The sequence below is a fragment of the Ictidomys tridecemlineatus genome, chromosome 1 (genome assembly GCF_052094955.1).
Source record: "Ictidomys tridecemlineatus isolate mIctTri1 chromosome 1, mIctTri1.hap1, whole genome shotgun sequence".
In the NCBI taxonomy this organism is placed as follows: domain Eukaryota; kingdom Metazoa; phylum Chordata; class Mammalia; order Rodentia; family Sciuridae; genus Ictidomys; species Ictidomys tridecemlineatus.
The window spans coordinates 213,007,274-213,025,228 of NC_135477.1; the positions used below are offsets into that span (position 1 = coordinate 213,007,274).

General features: G+C 37.7%; 1 protein-coding gene across 7 annotated transcripts in view; it reads left to right on the forward strand.

The window, feature by feature from the left end:
* The window catches only part of Adamts6 (ADAM metallopeptidase with thrombospondin type 1 motif 6), a 289,202-nt gene extending 272,047 nt beyond the window's left edge, over nt 1-17,155 (forward strand). For 6 of the 7 annotated variants that reach the window (XM_078015821.1, XM_078015818.1, XM_040273693.2 and 3 more), the window contains 3 exons: nt 1,129-1,305; nt 2,868-3,024; nt 13,946-17,155. In XM_078015821.1, coding sequence (XP_077871947.1) covers nt 1,129-1,305; nt 2,868-3,024; nt 13,946-14,055 — 444 coding nt within the window. In that variant the 3' untranslated portion in view covers nt 14,056-17,155. Of the gene's footprint in view, nt 1-1,128; nt 1,306-2,867; nt 3,025-13,945 lie in introns of those variants that run through there. The other variant, XR_013423336.1, reaches the window with a different exon arrangement.
* Nucleotides 17,156-17,955: the final 800 nt, after the last annotated feature.

Here is a 17,955-nt window from a genome sequence, read left to right on the forward strand (position 1 = left end):
TAAAGGACAGTGTTTCTCTACTGGGTGCTTACTGAAAGCCCTCAGCCAGATCCTAAGGTCAGGTGTGTGAGTGTGTGTATAAAGATAAAACAGAAGTGCAGTAATTTTTCAGGAGCTTATAGTATGGTGGAGATATGAAGACATGTAAATAAATAATTATGAAACAGGCCAGTGGTGATGAGGTACACAAGAATGCTCTACATCTACTGTTACAGTACTTAACATTAGCCTTGTGTTCATGTGTCCCTCTCCCAACTATGACTCTGAGCTCCTTAAAGGTAGAGACTGTCTCATACATTTTTATCTCCTCCCCATCTTTTATAGTTCATATAGGAGATTAGGAAATGCATTTTGAAGGAAACATTCCTAACCAGTGCTTCCAAGTATTGACTGAGAGGAAATACAGATTTCAAGAAAGCATCCAGACATGTGGCAGTGAAAGCTGGATGACTTCAGCCACCACATTAAATAGGTAGTCCACAGAAGCACCTGGAGGAAGGCAAATAATAGGATGTATGCCATAGAGAGAAGCATCCTTTCCTCAATATGGAAAACAAACAAACCCAATTCTAAAGAACAGTCTAATATGCTATGTTTGTAACAGATGAACAGGGAAATTCCAAAGATTTTCTGTGCAATAAACCTTCACCTGTGACCTGTATTCTTAGCAGTCACACAATAACTATAGCTGATCTACAGCAGCCCCAACTAGCTTCACAGAGACAAGTCTTATGGTCTATTAATAACATAAAAATTCTTTTTAGAAGACTACACCCAGCAAATAGGAAACCAAGAACTCTACATTCCAAAAATTAACAGAATCTTATCTCAGCTCAATGAGGCTGGGGATAGGGAGGAATGGAGAAAATAACCTATCACTAAGCAAAGAAGAAAATAAGTTAGCCAAGAAAAGCAAACATTGGATTTATCTCTTAAAGACCTTAGGGAAAAACTAAAAAAGTACTTTTGCTTAAACAGCTTTTAAGGAATTTTATTTCTGAGAGATTTTTGCCTAGAATCAGTGGGTATACATATTGTAAAATATATGCATTTACTTCAAGAAAGACTTTCCTCAAATTCTCCTGTCTTTAATCTATTGCTATTCATTAATATTTATTTTATTTCTAGTGTACTCCAAAATGTGGTCCAGGATTCAAGCATCGGATTGTTCTATGTAAGAGCAGTGACCTTTCTAAAACATTCCCAGCTACACAATGTCCAGAGGAAAGCAAACCTCCTGTCCGCATCCGATGCAGTTTGGGCCGCTGCCCTCCTCCTCGCTGGGTGACAGGAGACTGGGGCCAGGTAAGGCAGTTGGAGTATGGGCTCCTGCTGAAGCAGCACCTTGAGACACAAACCCAAGATCCTTGTTTTAGTCATTAAAAACACTTGAGAGATGAATAGCAACACAGTAATCTAAGTATGAGCGAGGTGCAGTGGTACATGCCAATAATCCCAGTGACCCAAAGCATCAAGTTGAACATGAGAAATACATCCAATTGTATCTGTCAATTAACTTTGTTTAATTAAAAAAATACCAAGTTGATATATTTGGATAGAATGAAAATTAAGTATTGTTCTTCTAAATATCAGAGATAAAATTTATTGTTACATTAAAACATGATATCATAGAAAGTAAATTTCTTAGCCAGTCAATTCCTTTATCCTATGGTATCATAATCGGCCTTATAGCTAGTTATCTTCTAATATCTGAGACTCAAATAAATCATAATAGCATAAAACTACATCAGTATGCTTGTGTTTGTGCTCTGAGTCTGCCCTCAGTTACTAAAAATAGCATTTTAGGACCGTGGATATAGCTCAGTAGTAGAGCTCTTGCCTAGCACGTGTAAAACTCTGAGTTTGATCCCAGTTTCACAGAAGTAGTTATGAAAATTCTTCTCCAAATTCCACATTACTGGAGCACAGCAGTACCTATACACTTTTTTATTTCAATTGAGAAAAGGTAAAGACTTTTAGTACCCATTAAGGTAACTAATGATACTTATTCTGTGCTCAGCCCTAAGGGAAGAAACATGATTGGAAAATAAATAAAACTTTGCATCTCTGTAGAGATATTTGGTTCAGATGGAATGCATCTGATAAGTTTAAACATTATATGCAATTTAGTGTTAAAATATGTTTCACTGTAGGTACATGAAAGCTTCATAATACCTAATTGATATTAAATAATCTATGTAGACATGTACTCATGATTTTTATTTTAAATCAAGTAGGCATTTCCTTCTTTATATATTTTTTATTGTAATGCATGGTTGTACATAGGACACTTGAAAGTTTTCTCTGCTCTACTGATCTTTCTTGGCTTATCAAGAGATTTCCCCTTCACCTTTCTTTTATTTTTCCTTCACTAGCTTCCACATATGAGAGAAAATATGACCATTTACTTTCTGAATTTGGCTTGTTTCACTTAACAGTATGTTCTCAAGTTCCATCCATTTTCCTACACATGACATAATTTCATTATTCTTTATGACTGAATAAAACTAAATAAATATAAATCTGAATAAAAATAAATTCTTTTATATATATATATAGATTGAACCCAGTGCCTCATACTTGTGAGGTAAGTACTCCACAACTGAGCTACAGCCCCAGCCCTCAGTTTTCTCACAAGTAGTAACTCTCAGAAGATCATTGTCAGGATTATATATTCTCTCTCTCTCTCTCTCTCTCTCTCTCTCTCTCTCTCTCTCTCTCTCTCTCTCTCTCTCTCTCACACACACACACACACACACACACACACACACACACACGTGGTTTTGATATTTGAAATAGAGTCTTTTAGACCTCCTGAAATTTGTTGAAATCAATATTTTTTTGTTTCTCTGTGTCTTTGAATTTAGTGTTCTGCTCAGTGTGGCCTTGGACAGCAAATGCGAACTGTGCAGTGTCTCTCCTATACTGGACAGGCATCTAGTGACTGTTCAGAAACTGTTCGGCCTCCATCAATGCAGCAGTGTGAAAGCAAATGTGACAGTACTCCCATCTCCAATACTGAAGGTAAATTCCCATAGAAAAGGGGCCTGGGGTCTTTAAGAACTCACCTCGACTGTTCCCAGGGGTTGAAGAGCCCCATAAACCCATAGTTAGGGGATAGTATAGAGAGAGTATTTGTGGAAGCTGTATATGCAGTAGATTATAATCAGGAAATGTAAATTTTTTCCTGGCTGCTTCACAACTATTTGACCTTGTTAAGTCACTTAACTTCTCTAGTGCTCAGTTTACCTATCTATAAAATGAAAGATTAGAGTAGATAACATCTAAGGTATGTACAACAAACAGTCTATGTTTGATATATTCCAGAATTCTATAGATGTTAATGAGTCATTTTTAAAAGTGAAAACTTTGGTTTCTTTTTGGATATGACAGTGAATCTTTATCAGCATGAAGATTCAATTCATGTTTGTTACTAGTTTTTTTATGTATAATGAAAGCATATATTTGCTAATTTTCTCAGCGTATAAACATGAAAAAAAATGTTTACAGTAGAGGATAAAGGTCTTTGAGCGCTGAAATTTTTCTTTCTTTTCTTATATATTGGAATTTCCCTTTATAAATGGCAGGTACCAGCCAAACTCCTTAATTTTCTTATCTTTTTTTTTTTGAATTTTTCAATATTTATTTTTTAGTTTTCAGCGGACACAACATCTCTGTTTGTATGTGGTGCTGAGGATCGAACCCGGGCCGCACGCTTGCCAGGCGAGCGCGCTACCGCTTGAGCCACATCCCCAGCCCTCTTATCTTTTTTTTTTTTTTAAATTAATTAATTAATTTATTTATTTTGTAAGGAGTGATTTATTGGTTTATTCATTGTGTTTGTATGGTAGTTGAAGTTTCAATTTAATGAATAAAATTTGTACAAGGGTGAAAAATAGTTTAACAGTAAATCACCTGCAATATTAATTAAAATTATTCAGAAAGCTTACAGATTGGGATGAAATTTTATTTGTCATATCATAGTTAAATCAAAATTATAGGTTGACAGATATGCAAGAATTTATGAAAATGTTCTGTGATAAGTGGTAACCTGCAGAATTTTCCATGAAAGTGTATTTTATTATTATTATTTATAAATTATATATTGCACACATCTTTATCAGTAAAGTTTATAATAACCTATATATTTATGTATTCTTGGAGGGATAGTTGTCAGCACTCACAAGCACAGTGCTATAATCAACACTGCAGTAGTGACTAAACCTCTTCCATTTCCATTCTGTGATAAAATTTTCTTTATTCATTTAGAAACTCATTCAAAATTTCTTGAATGCTGCTATATATAAAGCACTGTCAGAAATTATCAGGAATGTGAAGTCAAATGTGGCACAGTCAAAAAATTTTAGACTGCCTCCTCATATAAAAAGAGAGGCATGAAGTCTCTGCCTTCTCATATAAAAGAGAGAGAGAGAGAGAGAATATTATCTTATATAATCCTGACAATGATCTTCTGAGAGTTACTACTCATGAGAAAACTGAGGCACAGAGAAGGATAGTGACTTGCCCATATTACAAGAGACAGGATTTGAACCCAGATTTGGCATAGCCCAAGGGCCTGTTAGTCTCACTACAGTTACACTCTATCTCAGTTTACTCTTTAAAATAGGATAGTTTGAGCTGAAGTGTAGTTCAGTAATAGAGTGCTTGCCTACCATGTGCAAGACTCTGGGTTTGGATACTTTGATATGAAAATATTTTCTGGTTTTAAAGTAGACCGAGTTCTGGCATGGACATCAGCCTAATTCAATAGATTAAGCCTTAGCGATTGCTGAAAACTATGGCTTTTGACATGCCTACAGGAATATATAAGTTGAAGATATATTTATAATTTCACTTTAGGCAGTTTTAGTAATTTGTCCAAAAGATTCTCTATTGTGAGTAATTATAAGCTTTCTAACTAAAGATACAATACTGTTTTCAGAGTGGGCAGAATATCACACTTATTTCTGCCATGAAGAAATTCTCTTAAAATTGGTAGGTGTTAATCTGAAGTTTCTTAGATTCTTTGGAGAAACACCAAGTGGTCACTTCATCTGTCGGGCTAAATCATTTTTTATTAACATTAATCTGAAGTAAGCAGTTAAGACAATATTTTCAGACTTCTCAGTAAAGGAGGAAATTTTTAGGAAATTATTAATCCTGCAAAGTATGACTAATGCTAGAACTGTTATTACCTAAAGTGTTGACTCATTTAAAAGAAAGAGGATCCATCTCTTTCATAAAATTAGATTTAGGGTAAAAACAATATTTCTGTCATGACTTGTTTTGTGTTCTTTTTAACTTCCCAAAAGCATATGTGGAATGCTGTTAAATACATAAAACTATTTCTTCATTTAATCAGCAGCTAATTATTGAATATTTTCTGTGGCCAGACTCTGCTATTCCTTATGGAAAATTTAAATACATTTGTAAATGTATAGTCATTAAGGGCAAATGTTTAAGTTAAAAAATGTTTAATTTTTAAAAAAATTTTAAAAGGGGCTGGTGATAAATTTTGGTGGTAGAGCATTTGCCCAGGGTACATATCCCTGACTCTGGATTCTATCTCTAATACTGCAAACACACACACACACACACACACACACACACAAAAAAAAAAAACATTTTAATGGAAGTCAGAATGTGTTATGTGAAACAGTTTTCACAAGTGCTAAAGGATGCTCAAATGGAGGACCATGACTTTAACCTTTTGTACCAAGATAAGCTTCATAGACTAAGGGGTCTGTGGGCCAGCTGTAACATGCAGTTGGAGGAAACCCATGGCATACCCCAGGAAAAGTGGATAAAACATTTGAGCTGAATCCCAAGTTGTAATCCACTGAGAAATGGAATTGGCAGATACCATGGATCTCAAAAGAGCAGAGGCTCTTGCATGAAAATAATGTAGGAGTGGTCTGGTATGGTTTGTGGGGATCAGATCAGAGAGAGAAGAAATGCCTCTTAATAAGAGAAAGTTGGAGAAAACATCTTCTAGTGGAGGAAGTTTGGTGCATGAGAGTGGGAAAGGACCCTTCACCCAGCCAAGTCAGGTTCCTAGGGTGCTCCGTGGGAGGCTGCTAAATGGCCAGTTTAACTCCACCTCAAGATGGTGCTGTAAGATCTAGGGGAGAATGCTTGGGATCCAAAATACAGTCTTTCAGTGGGTTTCTGTGGATCAAATGAGCCACAGATAGAATTGTGAGAATTGATTGAACTACCAAGGTTTAGATAATGCCCCCCAGGCTCATTATTTTTATGAAAATAATTTTAAAAATTCAAATATATAGCCAAGTTGAAAGAATTTTACAATGAACACTCACCATCTAGGTTTGAATATTAACATTTCACTAAACTTACTTTATCACAGGTATATTCATCTCTCAAGGTGATAGTTTTTAAGTAATATGCTCCATTTACCCAATCACTGGTTAATTTACTTAACAAACATACTTACTGTGTGCCAGGCCCTGAAATTTTTGAAAGGAATACAACAAACAATGTCTCAGTCCTAGGGAGTATAGCTTAATAGGAGTGGGAATGTTCAGACAAATAATTATAACAGTATGAGCAGTATTTTTAATAGAGGTAGAGAGAAGCTCCCCTGAGTGAATGCATGGAGGAGGGTGTATTCAACAGGAGGATCACTGAGAAGAGGAGTTGAGCTGGGCACTGGAAGGTACAAAGGTACAAAACAGTTCACCAAGGAGCCTCTGGGATGAGGGGAATTCCTGAGGACAAGTATGTGCAGATGTTTAAAATAATAAAATACATGGAGAGAGAGATTGCAGAAAGGGAAAGAAGTTAAGACAACCAAAGATAGTAGACAGAATTGGCAGTAGGGCATCTAGAAATTAAAATAGTGAGAGGCAAATAGTAGGAGGAAGAAGGGAGACACAGGTCACTGTGTTCAACATCTGTTTTAGTGTTTTGTTTCTGCAAGCTTTTGGTGAAAGTTTAGAGCATTATAGGCACGATCTTGACAGACTGCCACTGAGGAGGGTAACACTACACTACTGCTCAGAGTGAATTGTAGACACACTGGGTATCACTGTATTTGAAATGCTAAGAATAATCTTTTTTAAAAAGTACTTAGAGCAGCTGGGACTAGCCTACTTAAGCTCATCTGAAATTCTCCAAAATGCCATTTTATTCATTGTTCATGCAGTTTCAAGTTTCCTTGTAGTTTATATGGTGAGTCTTTTCAGCTTCTCAATAGCACAAGGCACTCTGTCATCTAGTATTTATTACTGCCAGGTCATGATTCACGGTGTGCCATGAGCTGGTAACCAACCCAGGAAAGGTGTGGTTTCTGTACATTGGTTTACCAACCTGAGATGTCTAACAGTGATGGGTCTCGATCTCCCTCAAGTAAACATCTCTGGGAAAGCCTAGACAACTCACAAATCTCCTAACAAGATCCCTGAACAAAATAGCTACTGAATTTAGATTTTTATGTGGAAGCTGATGTATTAAAATCAGTGGAAGGAATGGTAAAGTTCACTTGGAAGACTTTGATTTCAAGGAGGTGAGGAAGGCCAGTTTATTTTTTGGCCACTTCAAAGCACTCATAATCCACTTAGCATTTAGGTTCACATTCCTGGCTGTCTGACTTGGAGGGAACCTGGATCTGGGCTGGGATTATACCACCCAGAATGTGGGTGGCATCCAGGGAATAAGACTGATTTTTAGAAAACTAAGAAAGTGAAGGTAGAAGGAATGGTTTAATCTGTGGTAACATGAAATCAGAATAAAATTCAATAGTTGTTGTCACCTTTCTTCAAGGACAAAAAGAAGTAGGTGGCCTGCTCCCATTGTAATGAATATGTCCCAGGAGAGATTTGTTATGTCCTCCTTTTCTAGTCTGAATATATAAAATGTCAAGGACTGAAGTATATTTTATTGGGAGGAGCACACTGAGTACACATCTCCTAGCCCAACTCCCACACAGCACGAGCACATCTTCTACCTTCTCATTTCTCACCAGGCTCTACATTACCAAGGGTAGTTTGTAAAATGCATGGCTGTTTGCACTTTTTTTAATCCAAAAGATGGACCTTATATGTTTAACTCACAACTCCACCTACTATGTTCTTCTGGATCTCATACATGTTTACAGGCACAGAGTATATGCATTCTACAAAGAGAGATGCTGAATGGTCCAACATGGTCATGAAGGAAACTGTCTCTGGGTATCCCAACTCACTCGAATGATACAATTAGGCAAGCTTTGCAGTGTTTGATGAAATAAATGTAAGATCATTCCACTTTAGGAGTTGATCTTATATTCCTTGGACCAAATCAAGCCTTCAAAGTCACAATGAATCTGAATCTAATTGCATCCTAAATTCTTAATCCTCTGTTTAGCGAGTCTTTTAGGTCAGTGTTTTGAAAGATTAATGTAAATCACATGGGGAGAAGCTCATTGGAACATCAATGATAAGTAGACTCATGGGTTGCCTGTGCAACAGTTTGTCTAATTTTATCATTCAACTCTACCCATACCCAGATCACCAACAAGAACCTCTCCAGCATGTGTGCCAAGTTACTTAAGATTATAATAATGAATCTAGTTCACATTGCAGAGCAGAGGGGTTAGCTTTAAATCCTTGATGTGTTCCCAAGTTTCCCTAAGAGAGAATTTGGGAATACTCCATAAATTGCCTTTTAACATTCTCACCAGAATTCTCTGGCCTTGGATAAAGTGGTACTTTTTTCAGGGGTGGATGGAGTGTAAAAAGAGAAGAGACTGGTTAGCTCTACAAAATGTTTCCAGAAACCCACAATGAGGACCTCTCATTCTTCCAACATCCTAAAGACAAAATAGGTAGAAAGAGTGTCGTTATCATTCTCCTCACAGGAGAGTACTTAGCTGGTACATGATGATAGTAGAAGAGAAAAGCAGATTCCTTCATCTTAGAATCTGTGACTCTGCAGGCCCAGATTCTACTATTTAAAAAGCAATAGAGGACTGGGGTTGTAGTGAATGTGCAGCTCTTGCCCAGCATGTGTGAAGCCCTAGGTTGAATCCCTCACAACTATAGAGGATACTACCAGTTTTAAAGTTTTTAAAAAATTCTTAAATTAAAAAATTATTCCTAATGTATTTTCTAACATTATCTGTTTGCAGATTATGTACTTGGGAATAGAGAAACTTTAAATTTTAAGATCTTTTAAGTATTAGAAGTCAATGCCAACTGAATATCATTAGAACAGAACATTTCTGTTGTTTTAATGTCAATAGAAAAATGTGATTTAATTTATGTACAACTTTTTCAGAATTATTTTTTTCATAAAAGTAGATTGTATTGTGTATTGGCTCAAGAGAAGAAGAAAAAGATTATTTCATAATTTTAATGAGTTTGGGGATAAGGCAGATGAATTAATTAATCCAGGCCCCACGGCTGCATCAGCAACCTGTCAGTGAGTTGTCCCAACAAATCCATCTTTCTAGCTAAGCTAAAAGTGGCCATAGGTTGATTGTACCAATATAATTTAAACCTGGTAAACTGGACACTTTGCCATACACCTATAATCCCAGTGATTTTGGAGGCTGAGGCAGGAGAATGGCAAGTTGGAGGCCAGCTTCACCAACTCAAGAGAGACCCTGTCTCAAAATAAATAATCAAAAGGGGGAGAACATAGCTCAGTTCATTCCCCAGAATTATGATAATGATGATGATGATATGATAATAATAATAATAATAATAACTTAAGTCTGGGACTAATATTTTGAAGATAACATTCAGTTTTCTGTAATAATGGGATTTTTAAATATCGAAAGTCTTTTTTTTTTTACTCAAATTTTACAAAATTTGAAGAGAAAGATATAGTGAAGAAGAATAGGACGAGCTAATTCAGATTCTAAATGATTGTAACCTAGAAAGCTTTTTAAAAAACATTTCTTCCCCTTCTCTAAGGAGACAGAGCAAACTCTCAAAAAACAAAAGACTGAGGAAGCCCCAGACATCGACTCACCAATGGTGTCAGTCAAGGGTCTATAGTCATTGTCAGTCAAGAGTCTGTGGTCATAGACACAGAGACATTTTGCACTTGTATGTCAAGAATGCTGCCAAAATAAGAGTGGCTTGGCAATTAAACAAATCTGAATTCTTATCCCATGTCTTAAACTGTTCTCAGCTGTGTGACACAGCTTGAGTTTCATAACCTTGAGCCTAAGTTTTGCTGTCTATGTAAATCTGACATTTTATATACTTAAAATGATTAAATATAAAACTACATAAAATTGCTTGATAAATTCTAAGTTTTAGTGCTGTTTTTACCAAATCAAGCTCTTGTGACATTGAAAGACTGAGAGAATCAAACACTAGTCATGGCTAACTAGATTTCCATCAAACCAAAGTTTTGTAATGAACTCATTTTTCTAGTCAGGACTATTCCTAGAAGGCAAAACCAAGAAGGAGGAACTGAGTCTTCAACACAGCCCTTCTTGGGAGTCCCCGCACCCACCAAGGCTGAATGTCTTCATACAGCACAGGTGTCTCCACATTAATGTGTCATCAGGGCTCTTTGTCTGAGTCTTGGCAGAAACCTGGCTCTTCCCCAGGTCTTCACTCCTGCCCCGTGAGGATTTACCTGCTCCCTGTTTAATAGCTTTCTGTTAATTTGCTTCTGTATATGCCTTGCTGGGAGCCTGTATTCATTTGGACAGGGATCACAGAGAAATAATACATGAGTGCTGTTTTCAGCAGCAGGCGTTCTGGCGTTGGGAGTGAACTGAGCACTCCCTCTGAGCCAGGTGGCATGGCATGTGCTTTTTATCGTGTGCATTACTTGGTACAAGCCTTACAGCACCCTTGATCAGGCCTTATCGAGATCTTCATTTTAGAGATTGGATATCTGAGATTAAGAGTGGTGAAACAATTAGGTAAAGAACAAACATTATAAAAGGGCAGTGCTGGAATCCATCCCTGGGCCCACCTGTCAGTAGACCTCTTGGCTCTCACTGCTGTGTTGTGCTGCTGCCAAAGGCCGATCAGGAGATGCACGTAAGCAGCCCCTGGCTTCCTGAGCTTGATCCTGCAGCCAGGACCCAAATGCCTTCCTGCTTCCAAACAAATTATTTGGGAACTAATTTAATCCATTAAGTTCCATTGTCCAATGTAGAGTTGGGGAGTTCAGAGAGGGACACCCTGGCCTAGCCCCAGCCCACTCCATGCTAGATAGCACCTGGTTTAAAGGACTATGCTCTGGGCTTCTTCTGCACACAGAGTAGCCTAACTTCCAGCACCCACCTATGGAAGAAATAATCTACTGTTTATATTTGTAATAGACTGAATGAGTGGGTGGATGTGTAGGTAGAGGGAAAAGCAATTTACAAATATTCTATTGGGCCTGAGGTTGTGGCTTAGTGGTAGGATGCTTACTTAGCATGTGTGAGGCACTGAGTTCGATCCTCAGCACCACATATAAATAATAAGTAAAATAAAGATATTATGTTCATTTACAACTAAACAATTTTTAAAAAAACAAACATTCTATTGTGAATTTGCTTGTATTTTACTTAACCCAGAATTTTCCTGATGCAGCAACTCTTCCAAAAATGGAGTTTTGAATGTCCCAGTCAAGTTGTAACCCAGGAAATACTCCTTTTTGTTTTTGTTTTTAAACTGAACTGTGTTTTAGAGCAGACAGAATTTTCTCAGAAGTGAAGTAGATATTACATTCTCACTGAGTTTAGAGTGTAGCTCCTTGCTTTTTTCCCTTCATCAGACAAGAAGAGACACTAATGACTAATAGTGATAGTAGGAGCAACTCAGTACCTAACGAGTACTTCCCTCACACCAGCCATGGCTTTGGTGGATGTAGGTAAGGATATTTATGTCACTGCACATGTTATAGTGAGTACTCATGTCATTCCTCTGGTATAGATGAAAAAACTTAGGCACAGAGTGGTTAAGTGATTTCCTCAGAGTCATAAAGTTTGTAAACGGTAAAGCTAGGATTAAATCCAGGCAGTTTGGCTTCTCATTTTATTTCCTTGTACTATTAAAACAACCAGTCCTCTTCTATCTGTTTATCAACTAAATCATTTTTATATTTTGGCAAAGAAGGTCAAAGCTAAAGTTTATTTTGTATGTTAAGCAGCAATCCCTGCTTCAAAATGGGAGAGGGGCTGCCCCAGTAGGACTACGGTTTGGATTTCAAGATGAGTGACTTGTGTCTACAGGAATACACTCAGCTTTTCTTACATTTTAGTAATTATCTTACCTTAACAATGTGTTACTCCTGAAAACAGTGAAAAATAAAATTTTCCATACAAAAATATTAGTTTAAACTTTTTTGGTCGCTTTTTTGTGGTCATCACTAGTTAGAGAAGAAAATAAAAACAAACAAAAAAATATCAAGTGACTTCCATATTAAAACATGTGGAAGTCTTTTCACCTCATATTCACAAATGATTCGCCAAATATCATGAGATTTCTTCCCCCCACCTCTTAAGTGCAAAGTTTAAACAAGTTGTTTATGCCCCTTCTACTTTCTTTCAGCCAAAAGTTAAATTTACTGAGAATCCTAGTATGAAAAGTTTCTGTTCAAATTTCTAAATATTATTCTCTTTGTAAACCAAATCTTGAGTATAAGGGAATTTGCTGGTGGCAGAGCTTATGTTTTTAGAGGATTTGGGGGTTCCAGTTTTGAATTTTAATGCTTTCACTGAAAGAGGGTTTAAAGTGAGAGCAGTAAGATTATTTCCTTAGTTTTCTTTAATAAGAATTGGAAATGGTCCAATTTCTTTGCATTTTATTTCTCATGTTGATCATGTGACTCTCATGTACTAGATATTAGATCTCTTACAATTTTTAGTGGATTTCTGGAGTAGGAACAACAACAAGAAGAACCAACAGAACGGTTCTGTCGCCCTGAACTTCACCCAGTGCCTTATCTGAGCTCTAATAACCTTAAGCACTTTTACCCAGGACATTTCAGTATAACCACCTGGAAAAATGAGAGTGGAAATTTGGTTCTGGGTGGCATATGAAAATTTAATTACTAGATTGACAAAGCACTTTAAAATCCCCAGGTAAAAGTGACCAGAATACTGGAGGAGAATATCATATTGGCAGCGATGGGGTCATATTGGTGGTAGGGGTCAGGAGGCAGCTGCTGATAATCAAAGGCCTGTGTCCCTTTCTCTGCACTGGCCCCCTAGTTCCTTCTCTGCAACCAGCCTCAAGGGGAGATAGGGAAAGAATCATTTATTCACCTTCTGGCTGCAAGAACTGCAGACTGCAACTGTGGCAATTCTAGCACTGAGGCGAAAACACACATAGGAAAAAAGGAGGCCATGTCTCACTTCCAAATTAAAAAAAGACATTTCTCCATGTTTCCATAACCCACAGACTGCTGCCATTTGAGGCCAACCTCTCAAAGCTTTCCTCTTTGTCTAGTGTAGTTGCTAAATCTAGGCCACTGTCAGCAATCCTTTTCATTCACTGAAGCCCGTCCCCATGCCCCACAGATGCAGAGATTCTTTTGAGACATGTGTACTTTGGTATCAAACAATGCAACTCATGTTTGATTTTGGATAACCTCGCACTGTTGAATAAAATAACCCTTGAGAAAGAAGCAATAAAAGCACTGTAAGAAAAATGACTCATGTTTCCAAGCTGTCTAAAGTGATCACTTATCCCAACAAATGGTAATTCTTTCAAGACACAGTGGGCATGCACCATACTTATAAAAGTCTGGAAGAAAAGCCTTGCAAACATTTTTTTTTCAAATTGTGTTAAAATATATCAAAAGAATGTTTCTGGTAGGCTGTACCAGACAGAGTACACTTAAAAACAAAAACAAAAGCCACATGGATGTGGAAGCCATGGTGGATTGGCCCAGAGGGGTCCTTGCTGAACATTCAGGCGCATCGGCTTGTTTATGTACTTGTTTATGTGCCTCTAATTGTTTTCCATTTTCTGCCCCCATTCGTTAGAGTGCAAAGATGTGAACAAAGTGGCTTATTGCCCACTGGTGCTGAAGTTCAAGTTCTGCAGTCGAGCATACTTCAGACAGATGTGTTGTAAGACTTGCCAAGGACACTGACCCATGGAAAGCCAGAGAGAGAGAGAGAGCCTTGTCATTTCATCTTGGAAATGCATCCATCAAAGAGAGCCACCCAGAGGAAGAGGATTGATGTCCTTGCAAAAGCATTACCCTGTGGAAAACGTAACCACTGGTCAGCCCTAGCTGACAGGATTTCAATATTATTTTAACTTCTGTGAAGTGGGATTTATTGATCCAAAGTGCTGGACACGGTGTTAGGAGGGAATGCCAGATTGGAGAGATCCAAACAACACAGGGAGACTTGCTTACTGTGGAACGTTTGTGTTCTTTCGAGTAAATCCAATAGCCTGTTTACCTCCTTGGACCATTAAGATAATTTTTATTATGGACTTAGCAATGACACTGAATCCATTTGTATTTAAAACTGTTTAAAATGTAGCTGTTATGATTTGGTCAACTATAGAAGTAAAGAAGATTCAGAATTCTTAAGTCATACCTTAAAAATATGTACTATACTTTATCTCACTACAATAGCACCACAATTTAAATTATAAAATGGGCTTTGAACTGTAATTTAAGGAGCAATTATAAATCAAAAGTAATTAAAGTTTGTATTATTATTCTTCATTCCACTTAATTTCCTTAGGAATAATCCCCCGTTCTGAACACTGCTGTGAGCCATATATAAAACTATATTAAACTGAACAATGAGGGACTTAGTTTAAAGCAGTGCATCAGTTACTGCAGCTGTGCAAGTCTATAAATTCAGTACTAAAGACTGTGGCCAACTTGCCCTTGTGCGAGTGAAGCTGAGATTTCCATTAAAACTTTAAGAGAAAAACATTTCAGTTTTGTGCAGAAGCCAGACCTGGGGTGTAGTGGAGACCAGTCCCTTTGCTGCCATCTTGCAGGATGCCTTACTTCTTATCTGAGTCACCCCAACTCACTGTGTTTACATCCTTACCAGCCACAGAACAGCTTCTGGCCCTGTTGGACTGTTGCGCGCATGTTGACCTTACTGAGATGATGCCCTGCAAGAGATAGACTGGCTCAGTCACAACCAGGCAGACCCTTTTGCAATTTGCTGACAATTACGATGGGTTCCAGATGTCCCTTCTGTGATATGGTAGAAGGGCATTTATTTATATGAGAGCAAGCGTGTGCATATACATGTGTGTGTGTGTATGTGTATGGGTACTTTTGTGTGTGTGAATAGATACGTGTGGTGCACATAAATGTGCTATTTCTGTGAGTTTTAAAGTAGGCAAAGGATAACAACCAAAGAAGAAAAACTCATGAAGGCTAGCGATCATAAAGCATAATTTTAACAGTCACTCGATCAAGTATTTTATATTTTTATGAATACTCTGAATGGCAATTAAATGTGAAACCCAGTTTCTGGGCAAGTCAAATTCTAGAATCACATTCAACTAAATTAAAATGACTAGCTCATATCTTACCTATCTTCAAGTTTCACATCCTGCTCATCAAAAGACTCAATAGCTAGATTTTTTAAAAAGGGTACTTGTTTATATTATTATTTTGTACTTGAACACTCGTAGCTTGTAGCAGGTTCTTGATGAATGTGCTTTGTGTCCAGCACACTCCTTTGTTTTACACGTGTGGACACCCTGCAAACACCAGTACCTAAAACTCAACACTTAATGGTTACTTTGTAAAGATATTTGCAGTGGAAGAACATGTTTCACTTATGTCTGTCACTGTGCTCTGAAACTACACATTGGCTTACCATGTATACCATGACCTAAGGGAAATGGTTCTTTTTTTTTTTTTTTTTCTGAAAGAGAAGCTCAGACACCATCCTAAGCTTCCTAAGCCATCCTAAGCTTCTGGGTTTGCTGTGGACAGTTGGCACGGAATGTTTTTTCATGCTTAGTCATAACCATCATATCTTGTTACCTGCTTCTCTCTCAATAATCAGTTCCCACCCCTGAGTTTTCCAGAGAGAGAACTATTTGTGATATAAGACAAATTACCAAGGCCCCATCTATGCTGCCTTTAGAGGACCAGCCCAAGTGCCATCTTAGCCAATGATGAAGGGAAAGCAGCCCCTGGACAGGGTGCTTCTAGCACTGAATTAATCCCCTTGGCCCTTTTCAAAGAACAGTTAACTTGGTGCTAATGTGCCCTGGTGAAATAAGGAAAATAGAGTAAATGGTTTCTGTGGCAGTTTAGGCACAGTTTTGTTATTCACATCTGATTTTCACCAACACACAAATAGCAGCTCACAGTTTTGTTTCAAAAGGCTAACTTACATTACTGAGTGAAAGCAATATTTTTACCTCACCTGGAAACGAGCACTGTGCAGCACCATGACTGGAGCTAGAAGAGGAGGGCAGCCTCATTCCCTCTTGGGTGTACTACAGCTCTAAGGTCAAGATGCTCCCCGGGGCATTATCACGTTGCCCTCAAGAGGAACCTAGCAGAGATACAATAGGATTAAACATTTTTGGATAGGCCCTGAATTTAAACCTGAGCAAGTGTTAAAAAGAAAATCATGTTCCATAGCACATTAGAATATCGCTGCTACTCTGGAGCCACCCATGTGGCTATATGAAGCTCTATTCCTAAATAGTAGCAATGGGATTGTCAGTAGTGAAGGCTGGGCCACCATGGCAGATTCCAAAAGTAGTGCAGATATAGACTACTTAAGGAACCGCATGGAAACTGGTACCCCACAGGTGGAGGCTGTGTCTGCCACTGGTATGAAGGCCTACCAATAAAGGAAAGGTAAATTTACCCCCCAAAATGAAAGCCCTGGAAATATGTATGACTTTCAAATAGTCCATTTCATTAGGAACTTTTTTATTTGAGTGAATGTCACATAGGTATCCTTAATAATACAGAATGAAATTACCTTTGTATTATTGTGATTAGTTGTTGCTTATTATTTTATACTCAGTATTAATGTGGTACACTGTTACTTTTTTTGCTTTTGTAAATTATATTCTAATTTATTGCCGTGTTTCCTAACACTTGTCCTTCATTCATTCTCCTGCTTGTAATGAAAATGAAAGTCATTGTAACCCTTGATGGAGTGAATTCCACACCAGGCACAGATTTCTTTTTTTTAACATAGATAATTTAGAAAAAATAAAAATTCAGCTTGTAAGAATGATTCAGATGGAAGTTGTCTGTTCCCTGAAAAGCTCATGTTAAACTGGGAGTAGAAAGAGTCTATCCCTTGGGATGTCACACCCACATCATCTGGATTATCCAGGTGTGTCCTGGATTGAGATGATTTGCTGTATCTTATTACCCTTCCCAAGGATTGCACCTATATAAGCTCATTTCAGTGCTATCTGAAGGCAATGGGTTCAGGATTCCTGGTGGAGCTACATCCCCCGCCTCCACCCCATAGCCAGCTATTCTGGGGCTAGAAGAGGAAGTCCAGAGTGGCCTCTGCCACACACCTCCATTCACTACCCAGTGGTGCAAAACTCTGTCCTCCCTCCTTTGCCTTCCATGTAAATTCTTCAGTGATAGAGAAAATACAAGACATTTCATTATGGAAAGGGTGATGAACAATGAATCCACATGTGAAGTTTTTTTATTCAGATTCATGGGAAGCATAGAAACACAATGGGCACCTTTTTCTGCCTTCAGACATTTCCTCTTAGGTGGAAGATGAACCAATGGCTTAGGTTTTGCTGAGTCAAGATACACTATATTATACAAAACTGTATTATAATTCAGAAAAACTTTGTAACATGAAGGTGAACTTCCTGCTTAGCTATTTGAGTACTTTTATAATGACAACTTCATCAGTAAGAAGATATAGAATGTCTAAGCATGACGGATGCTTTAGTCTACTCCCCCCCACCAACAATCTTATACAATAAAGTAAATGAGGTGAAGCCAAATAAGATGATTAGATAGTCTTGGAAAGGTTTCCCCCCCAGGTCATCCTGGGAGCCC